This window comes from Microcebus murinus, chromosome 8 (assembly GCF_040939455.1).
Source record: "Microcebus murinus isolate Inina chromosome 8, M.murinus_Inina_mat1.0, whole genome shotgun sequence".
In the NCBI taxonomy this organism is placed as follows: Eukaryota; Metazoa; Chordata; class Mammalia; order Primates; family Cheirogaleidae; genus Microcebus; species Microcebus murinus.
The window spans coordinates 80,141,894-80,167,208 of NC_134111.1; the positions used below are offsets into that span (position 1 = coordinate 80,141,894).

The window sequence follows — 25,315 nt, forward strand, 5'->3', positions numbered from 1 at the left end:
GAGGACACAGAAGAAATCTCATTTCCCCTTCTAGTTAACTCTTCTCCTATCAGCAGAAAGGGAAGTTGGTATCATAGAAAGAAAATACTTGGGCTGCAGTGTCTGACAAGCCTGGTTTTGAATACCAGCTCTCCACTGATCAGGACTTCAGAAAGTGGGATTCTCCCAGAACACCAGTTTTATTTGAAAATTAAAAGTAAAAATAATACCTAACATACAAGGGGAAGTTGTAAGGCTTGCCTGACAAGAATAAAAGGCAGTGTACCAGCAAGGGCCTCCTCATCACTGACTTAAGTGCTATGGCTGTAGACAAACAGAAACCTAAATCAATTTATATATACTTCCAACCGCTACCTCTGCCTACGCTCCCCATCAGATTTTGGAAAGCAACACCTAAGCAAAAAAAAAGGAATCCTGAAAAAGAAATGAGTTCCCAGAAAAAAAGCAGAACAAAAGAGGGGCTTTAACAGGTCCCAGAATACCTACTGTAGGTAGGTCCCAGAAGAATACTGTAGACAATGTGGTGAGTTCAAAATGCTCTGGAATCCCAGATCCTGACTACCAAAGTGTGGTCGTCACCACCGGGAGCTTATTAGAATGCAAGCTCTGGCAGGGCACAGCCGCTCACACCTGTAGTCCCAGCGACTTGTGAGGATCGCCTGAGGCCAGGAGTTTGAGAGCAGCCTGTGCAACATAGCCAGACCTCACCTCTACAAAAACTTTTTAAGTAATAGCCAGGTGTGGTGGTGCACACCTGCAGTCCCAGCTACTTGGGAGACTGAGGCAGGAGGATTGCTTGAGTCCAGCGGTTCAAGGCTGCAGTAAGCCTTGATCACACCACTGCACCCCCCACCTGGGTGACAGAACAAGACCTGGTCTCTAAAATAAATTTTTAAAAATAAAAAGTACAGGCTCTCACACCTCACACCAGACCTCTGAATTATAATCTTCACTTTTATAAGAGCTCCAGGTGACAATACTGAAGTGATTGATGAATATTTTATATGTTATCTCAGAAGCTGGTCTATCTTCATCACTGAATAGCTTGAACTGTATTAGAGAGTTGTAGAAAGGAGTCAACAGTGAATAATAAAAATAATAATGAAGCTCAAAAATGCTCTAGGCCTAAATTAATGTCTGTATACCAAATGTTAAAATGACAAAACTTGAAATCAATTTAAAACTGTGCACTATTAATATAATTTTTTTATTTTATTTATTCTTAAGATGGGGTCTTGCTATGTTGCCCAGACTGGACTCAAACCCTGGGCTCAAGTGATCCTCCTGCCTCAGCCTCCCAAGTAGCTAGGACTGCAGTTGTACACCACCACGCCTGGCTAATACAAATTTTTAATATAAGCTGCCAATACAAGCTATAGTGGGGCGAACACTCCCTAAGAGGGAAAAACCAGCAAAGTTTCCTCAGCAATGAAGGAAAGAGACTATCTGCTCTACCTACTTCCCAGGGTTAAATCCAAAGCACATTAAAGTATAAAAAACTATATATATGGATAAGATTGTTCTCTTTGAAATCAAAGGCACCTTAAGATCTTATCACTGGCATCACAGAATTGAAGGGGACACAGCAATCTCCCATGAGCAGTATAAACAACAGGATGAGAGGGGGAGAGAAATTAGCCTGCCAGCCTTACTGGAGTTAGGGGAACTATAGTTGGCCCACAACACATCAGTACAAGGGAAAGAAAGTAACCAGTAAGGTGAAAACCAACAATGCATTTCATGCTAAGAAAACAGCAAATGCATCTCTCAACAAATTCTGCTCACTAAGGAGTGAGCCAATGTGTCACACTCACCCAGCAGGGCAGCCACTATGCCCACCAGCCCAGTGCCAGCTCCCAGCTCCACGGCAGAGCAGCCCCTGAGCTCCACAGCTCCCATCTCCAGATATGTAGAAAGAACGATAGCCTAAGTCAAAACACAGTGTGATTATGATTAAGGTCAACAAGTACATTAGGAGCTGCAGGGTTCCAGGTCAGCTACACATGGGCAGGAAGAGACCACACACACACTCTCCTCTCCCACTGCAAGGTTTAATTCCCAGCTTAATGAAACACAGGGACTCAGCTCCTGCTGTGAGATAACCTCCCGAAGCAAGCATAGACACAGCACATCCAATGTCGCCCAGACCTGGGCAATGACAGTGCCCACACAAGAGGGGGTCCTGCTGAATCTGGAACGTTTAACTTTTTACTGTCATGGCACTTTTACACTTGAAGTTTACAAAACTATTCTGGAAGAACTGACATGAACAATCTCTGTTCTGTTTAAGGGACTGTCCAGGTCCTAAACCAAGCTCAGGTCAGCAAGGCCACAACTTCACCCAGAGGGGAAAATCAGTGCGGTGCCTGAGGTTCCCTGAGCTGCATCACTCATGGCCACCGCCCACTGGGGGCCCTCACCATATGTGTTGGACAATAGAAAGTAAATTTTGGCCACAGTTTTGGACTTGATGTGTGAGCTAGCATCTGCTTACAATTCTATAAGAAGAATTGTATAATGTTACTTTTTTTACTGTAATTTATTTTTCATAGCCACATGAGTATAATTGGCAATTTCTTTCTTGGTGAGCATTTGAGAGGCTTCCTATTCCTCATTATTATTTATCTTTATTGTTATGGGAATAGTTTTCACATAGTTACATTGGTTGGACTGGATTCACTAAGTTAGAATATATTAAAACTTTTATTCCTGTTTCTCTCTCTAAGACAAGGCTAAAACTGCCTAACTGTATTTGTGCCAATCATTTATTCAACATTAACGAGCTCCCACTGAGTCCTAGGTGTGGCACCTAGACTGAGGGCACAAGTCACTATTCTCAAGCAGATAGAACACTGCTGGGAGTGAAAGAAGTAAAAATGCAATAATTATTTTGCGACTATTACAACTATGGAAAACCTGAAAACACATGATCTTCATTTTGGGCATTGTCACTTTACAATACTTTTTGGGAGTATTTTAAAAAAAATAACTCAATGAGTGCCCAAAGCAGTCAGAGCTCCTGCTGTCCTTCAGATCTCTCTTACCCACTGGGTAATGACTGGCAAGTCATTAACTTTCCTCAGTTTTCATTCACTCACCTTTAAAATGCAGTCTATGAAGGCAGGGGTTGGGGATGGGGGAATAGGGAGTGTTAGAAAGAGATAGGGGTTTGGGGGTGGCATCGACAATTAAAAGGTTTTAACATTGAAGTGGTGATAGTCTCACCACTCTGTGAACTGTATTTTTAAAACCCCCATTGAATTGTGCCTTAAATAGGTGAAGTATATGGTATGTGGATTATATCTCAGTAAAGTCGTTTAAAAAAAAATAAAGATCGGTCTGATAAGCAAATGTGGACATTTTCAGAGTGTTCCCACCCCCCACGGCTTACTTACCGCATCCCAAACCACTGCTGCGACTCCCAGTTGCCTCCAGTCCTGCCGGATCTGGATCCTGTGGTTTGCAAAGGAGAAGGTGGCAAGAGGCTTGTGGAATGCCCGCAACCCCACTCCCGCTGTCTCTTCATAAGGCACCAGGGCCATTGCACCTGTGTCCAGCCCTCTGCTCAAACCTGTTGTGCAAAAGAATCCTGGGTGATGCTCTGGCCAGAAATGCTATTTAAGGTTGCTTTACTACACGCTCAAACGAAGAAGAAAAACAAGTTGGGGAAGCCTTTGTCTAATTCCTTTTTCATGGATTTTCCTCCGAGTCTTATGGAAAGTGAGATTTGGTTCTGAATTTGGGCCAATGGATGGATGTCTTTGGGCAAAAAGCCCACAGTGTTTCGACTCCTGCAGGAGGCCCTACACATTACACCGTTATCACTCGACGAATTTGGAGCTGCACAACGGGGAGCGCAGTGGTGGCGACCGCTGAGGGCCCCGGGACAGCCGGAGAAAAGTAGCGCTTTCTAAACTGCGGGACTGGCCTGGACCGCAGCAGCAGCCCGCCGAGCGGCTCGGGTTCTTTTGTTATTGTTTTGGTCCATGATGCGTCCTGTAGTGACAACAATGGAACCGAATCTGCATTTAGACTGGGCATTAACGGTTTGCTTATCCTGCCTTTTGACACCAGCCACAAAGATACGGTCGACGCTGTTCCATCTCCTCGAGACTGGAAGTGAACGACACTGGTGGATTCCGAGTGGCTCGCGGGGGCTGAGGACTCGGCGTCCGCAGCTTGGAGGCCTCCCGAAGCCCCCAAACCTAAGCCCGCCCGCCCCGCTAAAGGGCCGACAGGTGCGCCCTTCCTTCCCGTGGGCCCCAGGGCTCCAGCGACCTGCCGGGGTGGGAGCGGGAGGCTGGGGGAGGGGATGCCCACCAGGCCCCCCAGGCCGCGCGGGGCGCCCGCTGTACCCCGAGGGCGCCGCGGTCTCTCTGCGGAAGGCCGCGGTGCGCCCGGCTCGCCCCCGAAGCGGGGCCCGCTAAGACACGGGTACCCAGGGCGCCGCCACGCCAGTACTTACGGCTCTCGCGCGTGCGCTGCGCGTTCCCTGCCCCGGGCTGGCTACGGAAACCCCCGGCCGCAAAACGCCGCAGAGCCGGGCGGCGGGCGGCCCGGGCCGGAGCACGCGTTTCCGGTGCTCCCGCGCGGCGGAGGGAGACCCGGGCGTCCCTGCGCGGGTCTGTCGGGTGTACTAGCGACCCGGTCCGTTGCCCGGCCGCCGAGGTAAGCGCCGTGGGGGCGGGGCGGGGGCGCGGAGGGGGCGTGGGGCGCTCGGAAGAGTCCCCCGCCCCGCGCCAGGCCCGCTCTTGTGCCGGTTCCGCTTTTCCAGGTGCTCGTTTTCTCGCTTGTGCGTTTTGCTTGTTGTTTTTTGTTTTTGTTTTTGTTTTTTTAGTTTTAAAGGTTGCCAGGCAGAGGGTGAAGGAGAAAGTTCGCTCCGAAGAATGCACGGTCACCCATTTGTGCCCGCGTCATCAACGTGGGGACCGAAGCGGCGTCATCGCCCGCCTGGCGGCCTCCGAGTGGAAAAGTTACAAAGCCTTTCTCAACTAAAGCGCGAACGCGGAGTCGGCGCGTGGTGCCCGGGCCTAGCTTTAAAATGGGCGGGGTGGGCCAGGCGCTGACCCGGCGGTTCCCGCAGACTCGGCGCCCTCGTCTGCCTTCTCGGGGTGCGGACAGACGTCTGCCCCCGGGACGCCCGTGCTGGACGCGAGAGGGGCCGCAGGCCTGTGGGGAGCGCGCGGCCGGAGTGAGCGCCGACAGTGACCGCGCGGCGGCCGGCGACCTCCTCTTCGGGAAGGCTTTTTTCTTCCCCGACCCTTGACCCCCAAGCCCTGTCCCCCTACGCCGCCTCTCTCACGGTGATTCCCAGCCCCGGCTGCACGTCAGCATGAACGGAAGTAAACTCGCGACACCCGGACCCCGCCACCTGAGCGCCTTAGCTGGTGTGAGCGGCCGAGCGTTCCTATTTTCAAGAGTTCCCGGAACGGCCTTAACCACTCCCTCCTGGCCTCCGCCGTCCCGCAGGCGCCCCGGCCTCTCTCCTCAGTCTCTAACCCTCCAATGGAAGGCTGGGGCTTGCGGCTGCGAAGGTGACTTAGGTAACTCTGAAGACCACCAGTGAGGGCCTTTTACCTTTATTTTTTTTTCTCTTCCAGTAGTCTCCCCATCTCCTTTCTCTATTTATTTATTTATATTTATGACAGAGTCTCTCTTTGTTGCCCAGGCTAGAGTGAGAGCCATGGTGTCACCCTACCTCACAGCAACCTCAATCTCCTGGGCTCAAGCAATCCTCCTGCCTCAGCCTCCCAAGTAGCTGGGACTACAGGCATGCGCCACCATGCCCGGTTAATTTTTTCCTATATATATTAGTTGGCCAATTAATTTCTTTCTATTTATGGTAGAGACGGGGCCTCACTCTTGCTCAGGCTGGTTTCGAACTCCTGACCTCAATCAATCTGCCCTCCTTGGCCTCCCAGAGTGCTAGGATTACAGGCGTGAGCCACCGCACCTGGCCTCCTTTCTCTTTTAGTATCTCCTTTCTCTGTTACCTTTTCTGCTGCTCAGTGCTGCTTCTGCCTCTGGACTTTGTTTTTTCTTTTCCTTTTTTAGAACCTCCCATTCTTTCCTTGTTTTCTCTGTTTGTCCTTTTGTTTTGTTTTTTAAATTATAAGACAGGGGTCTTGCTCTGTCTGCCTGGCTAGAGTGCAGTGGCAGTCATCATACCTCACTGCAACCTCAAACTCGTGGGCTCCAGCCATCCTCCTCCCTAAGCTTCTGGAGTAGCTGAGACTACAGGCACACATACCACACTGGGCTAATTTTTCTTTTTTCAGTAGGGTTGGGGTCTTGCCCAACTGGTTTTGAACTCCTAGCCTCAAGCCATCCTCCCACCTCAGCCTCCCAGAGTGCTAGGATAACAAGTGTAAGCCACCTTGCCTGGCCTATCTGTCCCTTTTTTGGAGGGAGCCAGTGTTGGGCACAAGAAAGAGTATGGACTTTGGGGCTAGAGAAACCTTGAAAATATAAATTCTTCCTTGGACACTTGAAATGGGATGACCTTGAGTAATTTACTAACCCTCCCTAGATCCCAGGCTTCTCAGCCTTGAAGCCTGCCTAAGGGAGTCAGGCCCCTCCTTCATTCCTTCTCCCTGTTCTCCATCTTTTCTATTGACTTGCTTTGGCTGATGGAACGTGGGTGGGAATGACATTTGCCACCCCTGTGCAGGAGCACTGGGTTCCTGTCATAGCTGTGCCATTGTTCTTTCTCCTCTGCTCAGGAACTGCAGAGCTCTTCAACCCCAGGTTCCCAGGTAGAGCAGAGCCACAGCTGACCTGTGAGATAGTGTGAAACGTGAGTGAGAAAGAAACCTTTGTCGAGGTAACTGCTGAGATTTGGGCTTGCCACAGTATAACTCAGCAAAAGCAGACAGGACACTGGTGTGAATGAGCCACAGAGTTTTAAAAGTTAGATGGCATTTTTAAGTACGAATGTTTAGGTATTCAGTAAAGCAGGTCTTTTTTCCAGAGATCTGCCTAGCTCATGATGACTCCCACCTCCAGGTCAGCATTAACCTAAGATTACGTAACAGCTTTATCAAACTAATTGTAAGAACTGAAGACATTACTTTTACTGATAGTCTTGCTGCAGATATATATGCAAAAAGGTGGGTTTACTTTCTGCATTATTTGTGAGTAACTCCAAAGTACAGTTTAATCATAATATAACAATTTATAAAATTATGCTTTTTTCTTATAAAAAGGTGGACTAGGTGCCCACCTTTACAACTAAAAAGAGAACATGCTTGGGCATCTCCTCCAGCCTAAGGGACCTCCTGTGCACCTTCCAATTGCTGGACTCTTTCAGACTGCTCAGCCCCTTTGGGTAGCAGAATTTAGGGTGGGGTAGAATATAAATAAGTACCTGAAGAGGCCTTTGGTTGGTAGTTTTTTACTTTTATCTGCATAACTAAAATTGTCTTTCCCTCATCATATGACTCCTGACCAGAAAATAATGGTAGAAGGGCACTTATGCTTTTGTCCCTTCTGTTTTCTGGAACTATTCCATGTACAAGGTCATAGTAGAAGCAGCCACCTTGGTACAACCTTGATACAGCTTGATCCCTATCCATGCCCTCCCCCCTTTCCCAGGACTAGCATGGATACCCAGTCTCAGGCTTTGTAAATAAATCTCTGCAGAAGGAAAATTCAGAGTAACTGATGGACATCCATTAGTTATTGCCACCCAGCATCTATTTCTCATTTTCCTGGTAGCAGTTCCCTCTCTTCAGGTCAAGAGCTGAGCTTCTGGGTCCGAGTTCTGGGTCAACTCTCAGCTCTACAGTTTATTAGCTATGAGGGCTTCAGTGAAATGCATTAACCCGTGACTTAATTTCCCCATCTATAAAATAGGGATAATGTGATGATTAAATTTGTAAACAGAGAAGATAACCTGAAGTTATCTAACCTTTATCAAACCTAAATGAGTTAACTTATCCACTTAGAACTGTACCTAGCAAATAGTAAACTTTATATAGCATTTGCTGTTACTATTATGTGTTTGGGATGGATATAACCTCAGGTGACCAGGCATATGTCCCAGGCCTGGCCAATGAGCGTATTCCATCCATCTGGCCGTAGGTGGTTTAGAAGTGAACATGTGACCCACGCTGGGCTTAACTGGCACCCATATCCTGAGACTTCTTGGGACTCTCGGAGAACCAGCCTGTTAGAGAAGGAGAGAAACCTAGAGGACAAAACCAGCAGAGAGTTTAGGCCCTGGTGGAGGGAGGCTGCCTTCTGATGACATCATTCAACCACCTGGATCCAGCTGGCCTGGAATTTTTGGTTATTTGAGCTGTTAAATTCCCTCCCTAATTAGCTTAAGCCTGTTGGAGCTGCCTTTGTTTTCTTTTTTGCTTTTTGTTTTTTGTTTTTTTGTCCCCTGCCAAAAAAAAAAAAAACAATCCTAATACATTCGGTCCATGCTGGTCCCTTAAACAAAGGAGATATAAAGTCACACCTGTGTGGAGCCATCTTCAGTGTGCCATGTAGTTGGAGAAACCAGTCTACAGAGAGCAGATGCCAGCAGAAGCTTGGGGCATAGTTGCTGGGCTTCCTGATGACTCTCTTGTCCTGAGCACTTCCTGGCTGCACCTGGGCTCTAAGGTCCCATAGGACACCAATGTAATCTGATAATAAAATTTGCTTTGTTGTTTAAGCTGGCTTGAGTGCCAGATACATGCAACCAAAGTCCCAGAAAATAGATGTTTTTGTTTGTTTTTAAGAAGTCATGTAGACAGAAATAAATGTTCTACAAGTTCCTCATACATGAGTTGGTAACAGCTAACTTCAGCCAAATTTGCCGGACAACCTGATCCTAACAGAAGGACGTATGTTTGAAAGACATCGGTCTCCTCATGGCACCACTGTCAGGAAATGACTTGAGCTAGCAGGAACCTCCATAAATGTTTGTGAAATACAAGCGTGATCTTCAGCTCCATCTTTCTATCCATTCTATGCTAGGTTGAAGAGGTGGATGCCCACCCCACCCCCCAGCCACCACCACAAATGACCCTGGGTGTTCTGTCCCCTCCCCACTCCTGAGGAGATTTGCTCCTCCCAGAGTATCCTGTGATCTAAACACTCAAGAAAACTTAATGTGTGGCGAAGTCGTCTTGTTTCTCCCTGAAACCTCCTTTCCTCCTCAGACACAAAGCCCAGTATTTCTAGACTGGCCACCTGGTCTCCTTTTCACAGGCCAACATCAGCACACCCTGGGCTGCCACATTGGCGGTAAACGTTGGCAGCACTGCTCTGCTGGCTGCCCACCAGCTGCTTCTCAGCCGGAACAGAGCATCTCCATATCGTCACTCTGCCACCCTTTCCTAAAAACCTGCAGCCATCCCTTTGCGTGCAATCTTCACAACTGTGCATGTCAGGGGCTCCCCGTTGCCTACAAGTTCATCGTGTAAATTTTAAAACCTGCTATATTTTTTCTTTATATTTTGCCTTGTTCTAGAATGTATTTAAGGCAATGTTTCCTTATGTTTTGAAGATTCTCAGTGATCTCACTCCAAAACGAGACCATCAAAATAAGTCTCAGAATGTGGACCAAATCATGAGCTCAATTTGTTCAGGTCATTCATTCATTTGATGTGCAATCTCTCTATCCACTCTGTGCTGGCATGGCAGTGCAGCAAAAACCACGGCCCTGATCTCGAGATCTTAGGTTCAGCTGGGACTGCAGCCCAGGAAGGCAGTTCCCACGACTGCCAGAACAAAGGCCCACAAACTGGGTAGCCTACGAAAACAAAACAACCAAAAAACAGAAATTTATTCTCTCATAGTTCTGGAGGCTAGGAGTCGGAAATCAAGGTGTCAGCAGTGCCATGCTTCCTCCAGAGGTTCTAGAAAAGAATGCTTCCTTGTCTTTTTTAGCTTCTGGTGGCCCTAGGTGTTCCTTGGTTGTGGCAACATAACCCCAGTTTCTGCCTCTGTCTTCACATGACAGTTTTCTTGTGTGTCTAGGTCTCCAATTCCCCCTGTTCTTATAAGGACACCAATAACTGAATTTAGGGTCCACGCTAATCCAGAATGCCTCATCTTTACTTGGTTACATCTGCAAATGTGTATATATTTTCCAAAAAAGGTTACATTCGTAGATAGTGGGGTTAGGACTTCAGCATATCTTTTCAAGTGGGGGGAGTGGGGGAAACAATTCAACCCACAATAGTCAGCAACCAAAGCAGCTAAGACAAACCAATAAGGACAAAATTTTAATGAAAATACTTCTTTTTTGAACTCTTATGAATTTGAGCTGGGTACAGTGGCTGAGGTAGGAGGATTGCTTGAGCTCAGGAGTTTGAGGCCAGCCTGGGCAACATAGCAAGACCCCATCTCTAAAAAAAAAAACTCTTCTGAGTTTTTGTTTAAAATTCACAGTTTTACAGTGGAAATGTGGATAGGATAGGGGTTGAGAGCTTGGGCTATTGATTCATAATGTCCGAGTTTAAATCCTGCAAAGATCCATTTCTTTTCTATGTAAAAATGGAATGGTAGTAATGCCTGCCTCTTTGGAGTGCTGGGAAGTGGTGAATGAGCTAAACCATGTCAATCACCACATATAACACCTGACCATAGTTATTACTCCATAGAACTTAGCTATTATGCACTCATAGCAGTGTTGGATTATTTATTCTGGTTTATTGAGGTTTTTAGTTTGTCATTTAGAATCTTAAATTTTCAAAAGCTAGGATAATTTAAATAAAGCCAGTGCTATCAAGCCTTAAATCAAGCATTACTATGCACTTGGGCAAGCCTTATCTGTCATTTTATAAATGGGCTACTTTGTGCCAATACAGCTTACTTTCTCTATTAAGGTATCAAATTTTATAAAGATCAAGTTATTGTGACAGGTAGCCATTGCAGTGGACTGGAAGAGAATGGCTATTTGACTTTATTTAAACTGAAATTTACAATAGTGACAACAGCATGGGATAACACACCAAATCATCAGCCAGTTTTAAAAGCTATCTGTTTACATGGTATGCAGTTAAAATGAATTTTGTTACGATGGCATTTCACCTGTAGTGAATTTTCATTAATGTGGGTCAAGGTAAATTGATTATACTACTAATCTCCAATAAACAGACACCTTCACCAAGTGAATGTTGTGATGATAGCAAATTAGCAAATTGGACACATTTTCCCACTATTTTTTCTTTTTTGAGAAACAGGGTCTCACTCTGTCACCCAGGCTGGAGCACAGTGGCACCATCATAGCTCACTGCAGCCTTGAACTCTTGGGCTCATATGAAGCAATCTTCCTGCCTCAGCCTCCCAAGGAGTAGCTGGGACTACAGGAGTGTGCTACCATTCCTGACTATTTTCTAAAAAAAAGTTTTAGGAACAGGGTCTCACTACATTGCCCAGGCTGGTCTCAAAGGATATTCCCACCTTGGCCTCCCAAAGTGCTGGGATTATAGGCATAAGCCACCATGCCTGGTTTTTCCCACTATTCCTGAAAAAGAATGAAGTTGAGGGGGAAAAGAAACAATATTGAGGAAATTTCGTTTAATTCATTATTAATGTTTCTCCTTGTCTTAGTTTTTTAGAATGCTTGATTCTATTTCAGGTTACTATGACTGATGTTTTAAATTAGTCTTTTATTCAATATTATAAGTATGTGTAATCCCATTTTAACATTAAAAAAATTGAGAGAGAGATTTTTTAAAGTTTTTTAAAAAACTGAGAATCTTAATTGCTATATACTAGAGATTAAACTGATATCAGAAAACACATTGCCTTGAACTCTCCAACCTAACAGCAGTTCTCAAATTTTTTGGTCTCAGGATCCATTATACTCTTTAAAATTATTGAGGGCAGGCCGGGCGCAGTGGCTCATGCCTGTAATCCTAGCACTCTGGGAGGCCGAGGCGGGCGGATTGCTTGAGCTCAGGAGTTCAAGACCAGCCTGAGCAAGAGCGAGACCTGTCTCTACTATAAATAGAAAGAAATTAGCCAAACAACTAAAATTAGAAAAATTAGCCAGGTGCGGTGGCACATGCCTGTAGTCCCAGCTACTCGGGAAGCTGAGGCAAGACGATTGCTTGAGCCCAAGAGTTTGAGATTGCTGTGAGCTAGGCTGATGCCTCAGGACTCTAGCCTGGGCAACAGAGTGAGACTGTGTCTCAAAAAAAAAAAAAAAAAAAAAAAATTATTGAGGACCCCAAAGAAATTTTGTTTATGTGAGTCTGTTGATATTTATTGTATTAGAAATGTTAAGTTTTATGAAATTAAAACTTAAAGTAATAAGCTATTTGTTAGTTCATTTATACCATACCTCCATTATTCATTAACATCATAGCAGTGACATCATCACTTGTCAGGGAGCCTCTGGAAAACTCCACAGTATACTCATGAGAGGAGAATGAAAGGGAAAATAACATCTTAGTATTAATGTGAAAATAATTTTGTTCTCATGGATCCTCTAAAAAGGTATCAAGGTTCTCCAGAAGCTGCAGACTATATTTGGAGAACTACTGGCCTAAACTTCCTTAGACTAGGTGCAGTGGCTCACGCCTATAATCCCAACACTTGGGAGGCTGAGGCAGAAGGATCACTTGAGACCAGGAGTCTGAGACCAACCTGGACAACATAGCAAAACCCTGTCTCTACAAAAAATAAAAATAAAATAGTGTTCTTTAGCCTTCTTAACAAAACTATCTTCTCAGTCTAAGCTACTGTTATTCAAGAATACTTGTAAAACTCTTGAGTTTCTAACACTGAATATAAATACACAATTTATGTGTTATCAGTATTCCTGTTACCTTTAACATGAAAGCAATACAGAGGCAGTGTTAGAAGTGGGCTTCAGAGGCTAGTACCCTGGGTTCCAACCCCAGCTCTTAGCTACGTACTAACCTTAGTTAACCTCTCTAAGCCTCAGTGTTCTATCTGTAAAATGAGCATGATATTACTATTTAGCTCATAGGCTTGCTGTGATAGTTAAATGAAATAATCTATGTAAAGGAAGACTAACTTCCCAACCCTGCTTTCGAATAACTTGGGGACATATGCCTGGGTTCCAGCCAGTAGGATATGGGATATAATGCCCCTGCCTGGGAGCCCTTTCTTCCCCATCTGCATGTCCCAGAGGTGCTGGATCCCTGAGTCACTGCTTAGAGAAAAGCTTCTCAACTCACACTGGGTTGTGAAATGAACAAGAAATAAATCTTCATTGTGTTAAGCCACTGGGATTTGGAGTGTCTTCACTATTGCAATGGATAGTCTATCTTCACTAGCACATAAGGGCAGGCCATTGGAGTTGGGGAAAAGAGAGAGCTCTCAGGAGATAACATTTATTTTTTATTTCATTTAAAGACAGGGTCCCATTCTGTCACCCAGGCTAGAATGCTAGTGGTGCAACCGTAGCTCAGTGTAACCTCAAACTCCGGGCTCAAGCGATCCTCCTGCCTCAGCCTCCCATTTGCTAGGGCTACAGGCTCATGCCACCACACCCAACTTTTTTGTTTTTATTTTTTGTAGAGATAGAGTCTCACTATTTCCCAGGTTGGTCACATTTAAATGTGGAGGTGACATTTAAATGGAAATGTAAAAAATTAAAAGCTTAAAGGGTTAGAAGATTAGAAGGAAACAGCTACCTAAAGTGCCAAGGGAAAGGCATTTCAAGCAAGGGAACAGAAAGTGCAAAAGCCACAGGCAGAAGAGGGAAACTGTCAGCTTACAAGCCAGGAGCAAAGGGGAAATGGCACAAGAGAAGTCTGAAGAGTCAGTCAAACACAAGACTGAAACTCTCGAAGTACCAACTCCACTAACAGCTTACACCTTTCAGGAGAGGCATGTCCACATTGTCACTACCCAACTGCTCTGTGTGAGGAACAGCCCCTGGGAGACCCCAGGGGTGAGGCTGGCTGCCCCAGAGGGCACTGATATGCAGATAATAAAGAGCTGTCTTTAGGATGCTCAAAAGTCTTAAGGACTAAAGCTCAAGTAGGTGACACAGAAAAAATAACCATATACATAGTAGTCCTGGTATAATTGTGCTCACCACCATTTTGCTTAAGTTCTTCTCTTGTCAATTATTTTCTTGAGACCTCACTGCAGAGAGAAGAAAAAAAAAAAGACAATGGCTCAGTACTACACTGAGGGAATGTGTAGCATAAATAGCAACATTTGGATTTTTCATTTTGCTGATGAAATCACATGTGTTCCCAGCTCCCTGACAACTGCAGCCATGCCTGGCGCTCTCATTCAACAACATGACAGAAGCAGCAGCTTGGGGAGAGGTTTCCAGTCTTGTGTTCTAGTGGGTTATACAATCACATCTGTGGTTTTAGCCAAAGACTACCGAATGAATATTTGTTAAATGAATAAATGAGGCCGGGTGTGGTGGCTCCCGCCTGTAATCCTAGCACTCTGGGAGGCCGAGGCAGGCGGATTGCTTGAGGTCAGGAGTTCGAAACCAGCTTGAGCAAGAGCGAGACCCCGTCTCTACTATAAATAGAAAGAAATTAATCGGCCAACTAATATATATAGAAAAAATGAGCCGGGCATGGTGGCGCATGCCTGTAGTCCCAGCTACTTGGGAGGCTGATGCAGCAGGATTGCTTGAGCCCAGGAGTTTGAGGTTGCTGTGAGCTAGGCTGATGCCACAGCACTCACTCTAGCCTGGGCAACAAAGTGAGACTCTGTCTCTAAAAAAAAAAAAAAAAAAAAAATGAATAAAAGAATGTTACAATTCAGAACAACCACATTAAATTATTGCTTACCTCACAAGTCAATGATGCTAAAGAATTACTAATAGTAGTTACTTTCATTGTTTGTATGTGTTTCATTAACCTAGGTTTCAGTAGTATTCACAGGTGTGATACATGTTTGGGCAAGAAGCTATCGACAGTCTATTTTTTTGGTTTTATTTTTTGAGACAGAGTCTTCCTCTGTTGCCTGGGGTAGTATGCAGTGGCATCATCACAGCTCCCTGTAACCTCAAACTCCTGGGCTCAAGGGATCCTCCTGCCTCAACCTCACAAGTAGCTAAGACTATAGGTGCATGCCATGATGCCTGGCTGATTTTTCTATTTTTCAGTAGAGACAGGGTCTCACTCTTCCTCAGTCTGGTCTCGAACTCCTGAACTCAAAATGATCCTCCCGTCTTGGATTCCCAGAATGCTAGGATTACAGGTGTGAGCCACCACGCCCAATGATTCTAAGAAAAGTCATGGAGCCATTTGCCTTTGCATATTATACAGGTTAATTTGTGTGTAGTTAGAAAAGAGAATACATTTTAAGAAAGTCAGACCAAAAGATGCCACCAAGAGGAGAATGGTAAATTATCAAATGAAAATGCTAGTTTGTAGTTCCAAAAGAACTCACATATTTACAGCAGTGCCTCTTCCCAGATGACGCAGAGCATTTGGGGTTCACACTGTCCTGATGGTATACAAGGCAGTGGGAGTGGAACTGCGTGCAGATGTGACCAGGGAGAAGGCAGTGCTGAGGACCCAGGGCTGGATGCAGGCAGCGCCCCAGACTGGCAGCCCCCAGACAGCCTTGGCCTGCAGATGTGTATTGTTGTCCCATACACACTTGGCTCTCACGGTGTTTTGTTTGTTTTTAAAAGTAGGGAGACGCATCTTAGTCCATGTTGTACTGCCATAACAGGGTACCTGAGACTAATTTATAATGAACAAAAATGTATTGGCTCATGGCTCTGAAGGCGGAAGTCCAAGAAGGAGAAGCCAGCATCCGGGAGGGCTTTCTTGCTGCGTCCTCCTCAGGCGAAAGGAAGGACAACAAAAGAGTGAGAGAGAGCAAGAGAATGAACTTGCCCTTCTGATGCCCTTTTATGATCGGCATTAAGCCATTCACGAGGGTGGACCCCTCGTGACCTAAGCCCTCCACTTGGTCCCACCTCCCAACAGTGTTGCATTAGGAGTGACATTTCCATCTAGCACATGCCTTTTGGGGGACTCATTCAACACCTAGCAAGATGTCAGATAAAAATCAAGATAACAAAATAAAATCAAGATAATGACTTTATTTGAAATCATTTCTTAGAAATGGCTTTCTTTGAAAATTTTGAAATATGTGGCAAACATGGGTCCAAATGCCCTCAGGATAGCAATGGACTAGAGCCAGCTCGGCTCTACCCTCTTTGAACCATCGCTCTCTTTGGTTTGCACAGTTCCCTCCACTCCTTGTCGTCTTGCCCACACAACCTCATTCATTCACAGTACTCTTGGGGTCTCCGAGGAGCACTAGCAAATAACATCTCACTTTTTCTTCTCTGGGTTCTAAGCAAGCTGAGAAATAAAACAATAAAGCCAAAGGCAAAAATATCCCCATTATTTACTGGAAGACGTGGCCTGCCTCTGCAGGCAGACGGACCTCCCACTACCAAGCTGACCCCCCAGATGGGTCACAGGCCACGTGGGATGAGTGCAGGCTTCCCTGTGATTCCTACAGCATGGAGGGAGGGGCACAGGAACATGAAGGTGCTGCCCATAGACCTGCTCCTGAAGGATAAAGGACAAGCGTGAGCCACACGTCAGGAGTTTGTCATTCCCAAAGCACGTCAAAGGACAGCAAGGCCTGAAGTGACACACGTGGAGCTCCTGGTGAGGGAAGGAGCATTCCTCACTAACGGGAGCCTCACGGGCTCTGGGCTCTATGAAGGCTATGGGAAGTTTTCTTGAACATTCCACCCAAAGAGCACCTGATGGCCTCCCCATCGTCATGGTGATTTTCTTCAAGGAGCTTTTAGCTGAAGAAAATGTGGTAAATGTAGTAACATTCAGCTACCATGGAAACAACGTTTCTAGAAAGGAAGAAGCAGAACCCACCATCTACTGGGGCAAATCGAGTAGAACAAAAAGCCCTGAAGGCAAAGGCAAGAGCATAAAAATGGAAAGAACTGAAAGGGAGTCCAAGATGTGCTGATAGGACAGATGCAAACATGAGGAAAACAAGAAAGGGCCCGAGCGCAGCCTGGCGACCAAGGGGCGCATAGCTGAGGCACAGTCATCACATTCGCCCTGCACAGGAGGCAGTGTTAACCCGGCTTTGGAGATGAGGAAACTGAGGCCTGAAGGGATTCCACAGCCAGTCTCACTGGCTCTGCAACCTGTCCCCTCTCCCCGCATGCTGTTTCAGCCAGATGGAAGTGGCTTCCTTGAGAGAAGATGCAGCCTGAGGCCTGTCGGGTGGCCAGGATGGGCTCCTTTAAAGAACTGCAGGTCTGGAGCCAAAGTCCTCGGCTGGGCTGAGAAACTCCAGGCCTGCCCTGCCCCGGTGAGCCCACGCATCATGGCTTGTCCATCCCACAGGCTCACTCGTCTCTTCCTGCTCGGCCTCTTGCCTGTGGTGCTGTGACCTGACTTCCCCATCCTCTGGCTGTCCACTCCCCACTCCGTCCCACAGAGCAACGCCCAGCCAAAGAAGGAAGGTGGGGAAGAGCTGAACACCCAGGGGCATGACGTCCACCTCCGCAGACACTGTTGTTGGTCCTCTCTGTTCATCAGCGGCAAGGTTTCCAGAGAAGCAGGACGGCCCTGTGGCAGGAGAACCTTCTGTGAGTGGTGTCCCTGATGCCTGGGTTAGTCATGATGCCACCAACAGTCACAGTACCTAACACATTACCCACATAGGGTCACATTCACTCAGCAATTCTCTAAGAGAGCAACTATTTAAAATTCCTTAATAGGAAATGTTTTTAGAAGGAACATATGGAGAATGAAAAAGTAGCTAAATATAAACCTGTATTTACAGAACTGAATCAGGGGCAAAGAAAATTTGAACATAAAAAGCTAGATGGAAAAGCTTTCTCCCAAGACAGGTTTTTTAGTAGGGGTGGGTATGTGCTTTGCTGTGTGTGTGAATTTCTAAAATACTGATGTAACCTATAATTAAAAAAACAAAAGAAGAAAAATCATCTTCTAAGGCCAAAAATAATTTTGATGCCAATGACATGAAAGTACTTGAGGCTATATCCAACTAACTTTCATCAGAAATAGCCCTACTTGTTTCTTCTTGCTCTCATGAAGGGGAAAATAATAAATAAAAGGGACATAAAAAAAAACTAAACAAAATAAAAATTAAAATTATCAAATCATAATAACAATATGATTATCAAAATTATCAAATCATAATAACAATATGGCGTTACAGACTTGCAGATGATACAAATAGAGCATAGATTTTTCTAATAGAAGTTTCAGATTTAAAACTTTTTTTTAACTAGTTAAAGTAACTCTAGGAGAAATGTTCTACATCATCAATGCTGAAAGAATAAAAGAGTCAAACTTGAAGTTAGGACAACAGCAGGAATGAAAGAAATTGTCATGGCCCCCCAAAAAGTGAGAAAGGAATGAACAGACATCTGTTGAGCAACTACCGCACACAAGATGGTTGGTGGGGTGTCTCTCATTTGGTTTTCAGAATATTGCTGTAACCAGATGATTATCCCCCGTTATAGACCAAAAATCTCAAGGCCAAAGGTCATACTGCTAGTACATGGCAGATTCAGGGCCCAAAGCTAGTTCCAATCCAGCTCTCTGGCTCTGAAACCCCCTGCCCTTTCCAATACAGCGTGGTTGCTCAGGGTGGCAGCAGTGGGCCCTAGTCCTGATCTTCTCATTTTCCCCTTAAAGTTTTCATTAAAATCTATCAGAGGATTTTTTCTTTAGGGAAATATATTTCCGTGAAAACATCTGGTAGTAAATTTTTCGGTAAAGAGATTCCCTCATAATTTTATCTGTATGTTGTTACTGTTATTATTTTAATTAAATTTTTACATTATTTTGGATGTATATTTCTCTGTGCAGAGACCTTAAATGTTTACGCAGTATGTGACATAAATATTTCACCAGTAGGATCACTGGGAAGCAAGATCTTGCAGCATCAAGCAGTTCCTGGCGAGGCTCCTTCCACTGCTGTCCTTAACTCAGACGTCTACTGCAATTTGTGAATGAGCAGGTGAGCTGTTAGTTGTGAGGCAGTGGGGAATAGGGAGGACGAGAAAGACTCCCAGTTTAAAGGGCCCTTCTTTCTTCCTTCCTTCCTTCCTTCCTTCCTCCCTCCCTCCTTCCTTCCTTCCTTCCTTCCTTCCTTCCCTCCCTCCCTCCCTCCCTCCCTCCCTCCCTCCCTCCCTCCCTCCCTCCTTTCTTTCTTTCTTTCTTTCTTTCTTTCTTTCTTTCTTTCTTTCTTTCTTTCTTTCTTTCTTTCTTTCTTTCTTCTTTCTTTCTTTTCTTTTTTTTTTTTTTTGAGACAGAGTCTTGCTTTGTTGCCCAGGCTAGAGTGAAAGCCGTGGTGTCAGCCTAGCTCACAGCAACCTCAAACTCCTGGGCTCAAGTGAACCTCCTGCCTCAGCCTGCCAAGTAGCTGGGACTACAGGCATGTGCCACCATGCCTGGCTAATTTTTTCTATATGTATTAGTTAGCCAATTAATTTCTTTCTATTTTTATAGTAGAGATGGTGTCTCACTCTTGCTCAGGCTGGTTTCGAACTCCTGACTTTAAGCAATCCGCCTGCCTCAGCCTCCCAGAGTGCTAGGATTACAGGCGTGAGCCACTGCACCCAGCCAAGGGCCCTTCTTTCAACCCCTAGAAAGTGCTGGTTTATATAGCCAGCTTGTCAGTGGCTGAGGAAGTCTATCCCGCTAAGAAATGTATAAAGAGCTCACATACTTAGACAGGAGACAACTCACTTTTCCGTAGATACACAAAGCAGTCAACGTCAAAATGGAGGAGCCCAAAAAGAAATATCACTGAGCAAGAAGGAATGTTGGAACTGCCAGTTATATGTATGTGTGTGTGCATATATATGTAATATATCTTTTTAATCTCAACCTTTAAATTGTTGAGTATTGTGTGTGATAGACTTATATTTATTTGATACATTAGCATTATAGTACGTGTGTAGACTTTATTGATTAATAGACATATATTAGAAAGGCATGCCTGAAAATTGTGTACCAACATGGGTGCAAAACAAAAAATGCTTAGAGTCTACCCACCTAGTGGAAGGTGAACATCAATGGATGTGATAGTTGCAAGAGCCCACACCTGAGTTCCTAAGATCCATACGATAAACCTGAATTGCCTGGGTCTTGGTGCAGGGAGAGAAGAATGTGCCAGAAGCAAGGTACAATTAGATTTCTCTCTGCTTTTTTTCTTACCAATGAGGATGACATCTTGTGAGATTCCCACAAAGGCATGTGGGTTGTCGCAATCACAGAATAGCCCTCTTGTTCCCTGAGCAGCCCCAGTCTGTGGCTCCTGGGACTCAGAGGGACAAGCTCTCCTTTCCAAAGTGATGTGCTTCGGCTGGTCGAGAGAGAGAAATGACAAAGACATTAAAAAGTTGACATCTTCTTCCTGCATGGGCTGCAAAAAAAAAAAGTTCCACGTCATTTGTCGTACAAGAAATGTGCATTAAAACTGTAATACCCTATTATTCAACCATCAGTTATATAGATTTAAACAAATCAGTGTTAGCCAGAGAAGAAAAATATGCATTTCCATATAATGCACTCCAGTGGGAGTGCAAACTGGCACAGCATTTCTGGAGGCAGTTTGAAGTGACCAAGGGTTAAAAAAATATACAGATCCACCGACTTACCAGTTTCTTCTCTGGGGATTTTTCCCAGGGAAATAATCAAATTTGTGAATAAAGATTTAAATACATAAAAGCTTGTTATTCAGACAGATTTATTCTACACATACTTATTGGTGTTTTTATGAGGCAGACTCCCTGTTAGATGCTAAAACACAAGAAGGAACAAAACAGACAGGGCTCCTGTCCTCCCAGAGCTTATTAATAATCACTGCAATGTTATTTCTTTTTTTTTTTTAACTTTTAGGGGCCATGCTAATTTTCTCTGTGTCATTCCAATTTTAGTATATGTGCTGCCAAAGTGAGCACTGCAATGTTATTTATAATGGGGAAAAATTAGAAACCATCTAAGTGACCAAACTTAGAATTTCTCTTTGTAGTTATAAATTATTATCCAGCCATTATAAACTGTATTGTTGAAAACACTAGAAAATATTCACACAAGGTGGATGAGCGGGGGAAAAAGCAGTTAATAAAATAGTATATAGGCCAGGCGCAGTGGCTCGCGCCTGTAATCCTAGCACTCTGGGAGGCCAAGGAGGGCGGATTGCTCGAGGTCAGGAGTTCAAAACCAGTCTGAGCAAGAGCGAGACCCCGTCTCTACTATAAATAGAAAGAAATTAATCGGCCAACTAATATATATAGAAAAAATGAGCCGGGCATGGTGGCGCATGCCTGTAGTCCCAGCTACTCAGGAGGCTGAGGCAGCAGGATTGCTTGAGCCCAGGAGATTGAGGTTGCTGTGAGCTAGGCTGATGCCAGGGCACTCACTCTAGCCTGGACAACAAAGCGAGACTCTGTCTCAAAAAAAAAAAAAAAAAAAAAAAGAAGTATATAAAGTGTAAGCCTCCTCATGGCCTTAAGTACTCAGAGAAGGGTTACAGCTCAGCTCCGCATTTCAGACAAGATTAATTTAGGATGAATAGACTTCCATTTAGTGAGAAACAGAACAGAACAGACAAAAAAGCATTGGGAGATAGGCCCATCGTTTCTTTCTGTTTCGTGCATGTTTTCTGAGGATTATTCTAGAAGGAGTAGGTAGAGGAGTAGGTAACAGCAACATTGATGGAAGATTCTGAGAGGTGTAAGACACACCTAAGAGATACAACCCAACTGAAGATAAGTACCTCCTTCAATATTTAAAAAGCGTCTCTAGTGTATCAATAAAAAGAACTCCTAAGAAAAATAGGCTTGTTCATACATCATTGGTATGAACATGTATTATTATAAACTTTTGAGAAGGCAATTATTTATATCTACCAAAATTCTTAATGTCACTGCCATAATCTAGCAATTCCACTTCTAGAAATACACCTATAGGAGTACTTATGCCTGTAATAACAATTTTGAATAAGGAAATAAAAATCAACCAACATATGTATAATGGGAGTCCCATAAAGAAAGGAGAGAAAAAGAGTCAGAAATAATATTTGAAAAAATAATGGTCAAAAACTTTCCAAATTTCATGGAAAAGATCACACATCCTAGAAACTCAATAAACTCCAAGTGGGATAAACTCATTGAAGATTGCTTGAGCCCAGGAGTTCAAGGCTGCAGTGAGCTGTGGTCATGCCGCTGCACAGCGTGGGTGATAGAGATGCTGTCTTAAAAAAAAAAAAAAAAAAAAGAAAGTTAAAAGACAATCAATAGGAGAAAATATTTTAAATCATTTGTATGATAAGGGAGTGCATCTGGAATATATAAAGAACACTTACAGCTCAACAATAATAGATACATTTAAAAATGGGAAAAGGATTTGAATAAACGTTTTTCCAAAGATACACAAATAGCCAATAAGCACATGAAACAATGCTCAATATCATTGGTTCTTAAAAATGGCAAATCAAAACTATATTTTACAATGAATAAAGTTTATATTCTATGTTTTCATTGATGTTCCCCTTCTTCCTCAAGAAATCCCCAAAATAGGTGGTTAACTATTAATCCAATGATAATCAGAAGATATCTGCTAAATCAATGGATTTCAAACTTTTTGGCTGCAACCAATATTAAGAAGTATTTTATTTTGCCTCATAGCGCATGCTGACGATAAGTAACTTAATCAGAAGGTTTGTAAATTGATATTTACCAACTACTATAACACACTTTGATATTTTATTTTCTATTCTATTTTATTTCATTTTTGGAAATGATTGTGACTCAGTCAATTGATTTTTATAACTCACTAATGGGTCCCCCAAAGTAGGCCTAAGTCATAGTCTATTTGCTATCAGAAAGTATGGGTTTGGCTTTTTGTTTTAAGAAAAAAAAAATATTTGGAAAAAGTTCTCAAAAACAAGCCAAAGGCCGGGTGCAGTGGCTCACAACTATAATCCTAGCACTTTGGGAGGCTGAGGCTGGAGGATTGGTTGAGGCCAGGAGTTTGAGTTACAGTGAGTTATGATTGCACAACTGCACTCCAGCCTGGGCAACATAGCCAGACCCCATGTTTAAAAAAGAAAAACAAATGTATAAAGATTCACTAACATTTTTATGGGAACAATCTGATTCCCATAAAACAGTAGGCCAGTCAAGTAAATCAAACCATCTGGGCATAAAGATAAAAAAAAAAGTCTCTTAAAGGAACCTGCTCCATGGGGAAGCTTGTTAACTGAGATGGAGGAGAAATAAAATGAGTGAAAGAGGTAAAAAAGAAGCACTCCGAAAGGAGATGAAAGAGTAACTCCAACAAAGCTGTGTGCTAGATTTCTGGTTACTTTTTATCTTCTCCCCTTTCTCTTCAAGCTCTAGATTCTGATTTTCTACTGCAACATCTAATCAGAGACTGAATCAGGCTTAAATGTGATTTGGAGTGCTGGTGATCCAATCTTGTTTTGGCCTGATGACATTTTGGACTTGGAGCTAATGGATATCTATCTCCCCTTTTTAGGACTTAGCCCAACCTCAGAAACAATACCAGCAATACGAACATCCTCACTTTACAATGACAGTCTAATTGAAGTGTAAATGGAAGTGCTACTGGCCAAGGGCCCCCATCCACTAATTATGTCTCATTTGAAAATCTGACCCAAGTATCTGACAATCAAAAAGGAATATCTTTCATCCTGCCATTACTTGTTCACGGTTATGCCATCTGGCTCTTATAACCAGAAGAAAACTTGGCAGCCATATTCAACCAGAATGACCATCAATTCTCAAAACATCTTATTTTCTCTTAGCCAAGAACACAGTGACGACTGATCTCAAGTGTCAGTACTTATTCTGCAAAACAAATGACTTGCGATAGGATGCATTTTTTTCAGTAATGTTTTTCAAAAATAGGATTGAAAGAGTATTTTTTGTTGTCATCAGATATCTTACACTATGTTCTAACAGTATAACCTAACTTATATTTTCTTTGTATTTGTCTCTGAATTTTCAGTTCAATTTAATAAATACTTTTTGAGCACCTGCCATATGAAATGAAATGTAATGAGCCAAGCACTAAAAAAATACCAGGTTGTATTGGTCAGGGAAGTGGCTCTAGTTCTGTAAGAAATAAAACATCAGATTTCAGTGGCTTAACCAATGAAAGTTTATTTTATACTCGCTTAACATCTCAACGATACTGTTCTAGGTCAGAGGGCAAGTTTCTTCCACATGGTGATACAGGGACTCCAGCTCCTGCTATCCTGAGTTCCTGCCATACTCTGGGGCATCAGAGTCTTCTGCTTCAAACTGGTGAAGAGGTGCAAGTGAAGAAGACATGCACACTTCTCAGGACACTCTGCCCAGAAGTGACATTCATCACTTTCACTTCCATCCCACTGATAAGAACAAGTCACACAGCCACACCTGGATGCAAGATATTGGCCAATGTAGTTCCTGGCTACATAGTCACTTCCCTACAACAACTTCACAGTAGGGAAGTATGGGAACGAGCTGGAGACCTCTGTCATTCATATTGTGTGTGACATAGCTTCTACCTTCAAAGAACCCTCTTTAGAATAAGAATTAAATAAACAGAGATATTCCATGCTCATGGCTAGGAAGACTCGATACTGTCAAGATGTCAGTTTTTCCAAACTTGATCTATAGATTCAGTGCATTCCCAGTCAAAATCCCAGCAAGTTATTTTGTGTATATTGACAAACTGATTCTAAAGAATATGGAGAGAAAAAAGACCCAGAATAGCCAACACAATATTGAAGAAACACTACAAAGTTGGAGGACTTCCTCTGTGACTTTGAGACTTAACATAAAGCTACAGTAATCAAGAAAGTGTGGTATTCATAGATAGACAGATAAATGGAACAGCATAGACCTATATAAATATAGTCAACTGGTCTTTGACAAAGGAGCAGAGGCAAGACAATGGAGCAAAGGTAGACTTTTCAACAAATGGTGCTGGAACAACTGGACACCCACAAACAACAACAACAAAAGAATCTAGACACAGACATTACACCCTTCATACAGATTAACTCAAAATGGATAATATACCTAAATATAAAACACAAAACTATACAACTCCTAGAAGATAGCATAGGAGAAAATCTACATGACTTTGAGTATGGTGATGACTTTTTAGATATACACCAACAGCACAATCTGTAAAAGAAATAATAGATAAGTTGGATTTTATTCAAATTAAAACCTTCTGCTGGCCAGGTGCAGTGGCTCACGCCTGTAATCCTACCACTCTGGGAGGCCGAGGTGGGCAGATTGCTCGAGGTCAGGAGTTCGAAACCAGCCTGAGCAAGAGCGAGACCCCATCTCTACTATAAATAGAAAAAA

General features: G+C 43.7%; 1 protein-coding gene, 1 long non-coding RNA gene and 1 other non-coding gene across 5 annotated transcripts in view; 1 reads left to right on the forward strand and 2 right to left on the reverse strand.

Annotated features, from left to right (window-relative positions):
* Nucleotides 1-5,412, reverse strand: part of METTL21A (methyltransferase 21A, HSPA lysine) — a 73,856-nt gene extending 68,444 nt beyond the window's left edge. The window contains exons 1-3 of one of the 3 annotated variants that reach the window (XM_012752095.3): nt 4,466-5,412; nt 3,396-3,571; nt 1,815-1,926 (exon numbers count right to left, since the gene is read on the reverse strand). In XM_012752095.3, coding sequence (XP_012607549.1) covers nt 1,815-1,926; nt 3,396-3,542 — 259 coding nt within the window. In that variant the 5' untranslated portion in view covers nt 3,543-3,571; nt 4,466-5,412. The remainder of the gene's footprint in view (nt 1-1,814; nt 1,927-3,395; nt 3,572-4,465) is intronic. The other 2 variants (XM_076005879.1, XM_012752085.3) reach the window with 2 other exon arrangements.
* LOC105864307 (uncharacterized) lies at nt 4,583-25,315 on the forward strand. Its single transcript, XR_012920614.1, has 3 exons — nt 4,583-4,668; nt 18,834-18,939; nt 23,469-25,315. It is a non-coding gene; the product is annotated as an uncharacterized LOC105864307 (long non-coding RNA).
* LOC142872402 (U6 spliceosomal RNA) lies at nt 20,783-20,887 on the reverse strand. The gene has a single exon (XR_012920666.1). It is a non-coding gene; the product is annotated as a U6 spliceosomal RNA (small nuclear RNA).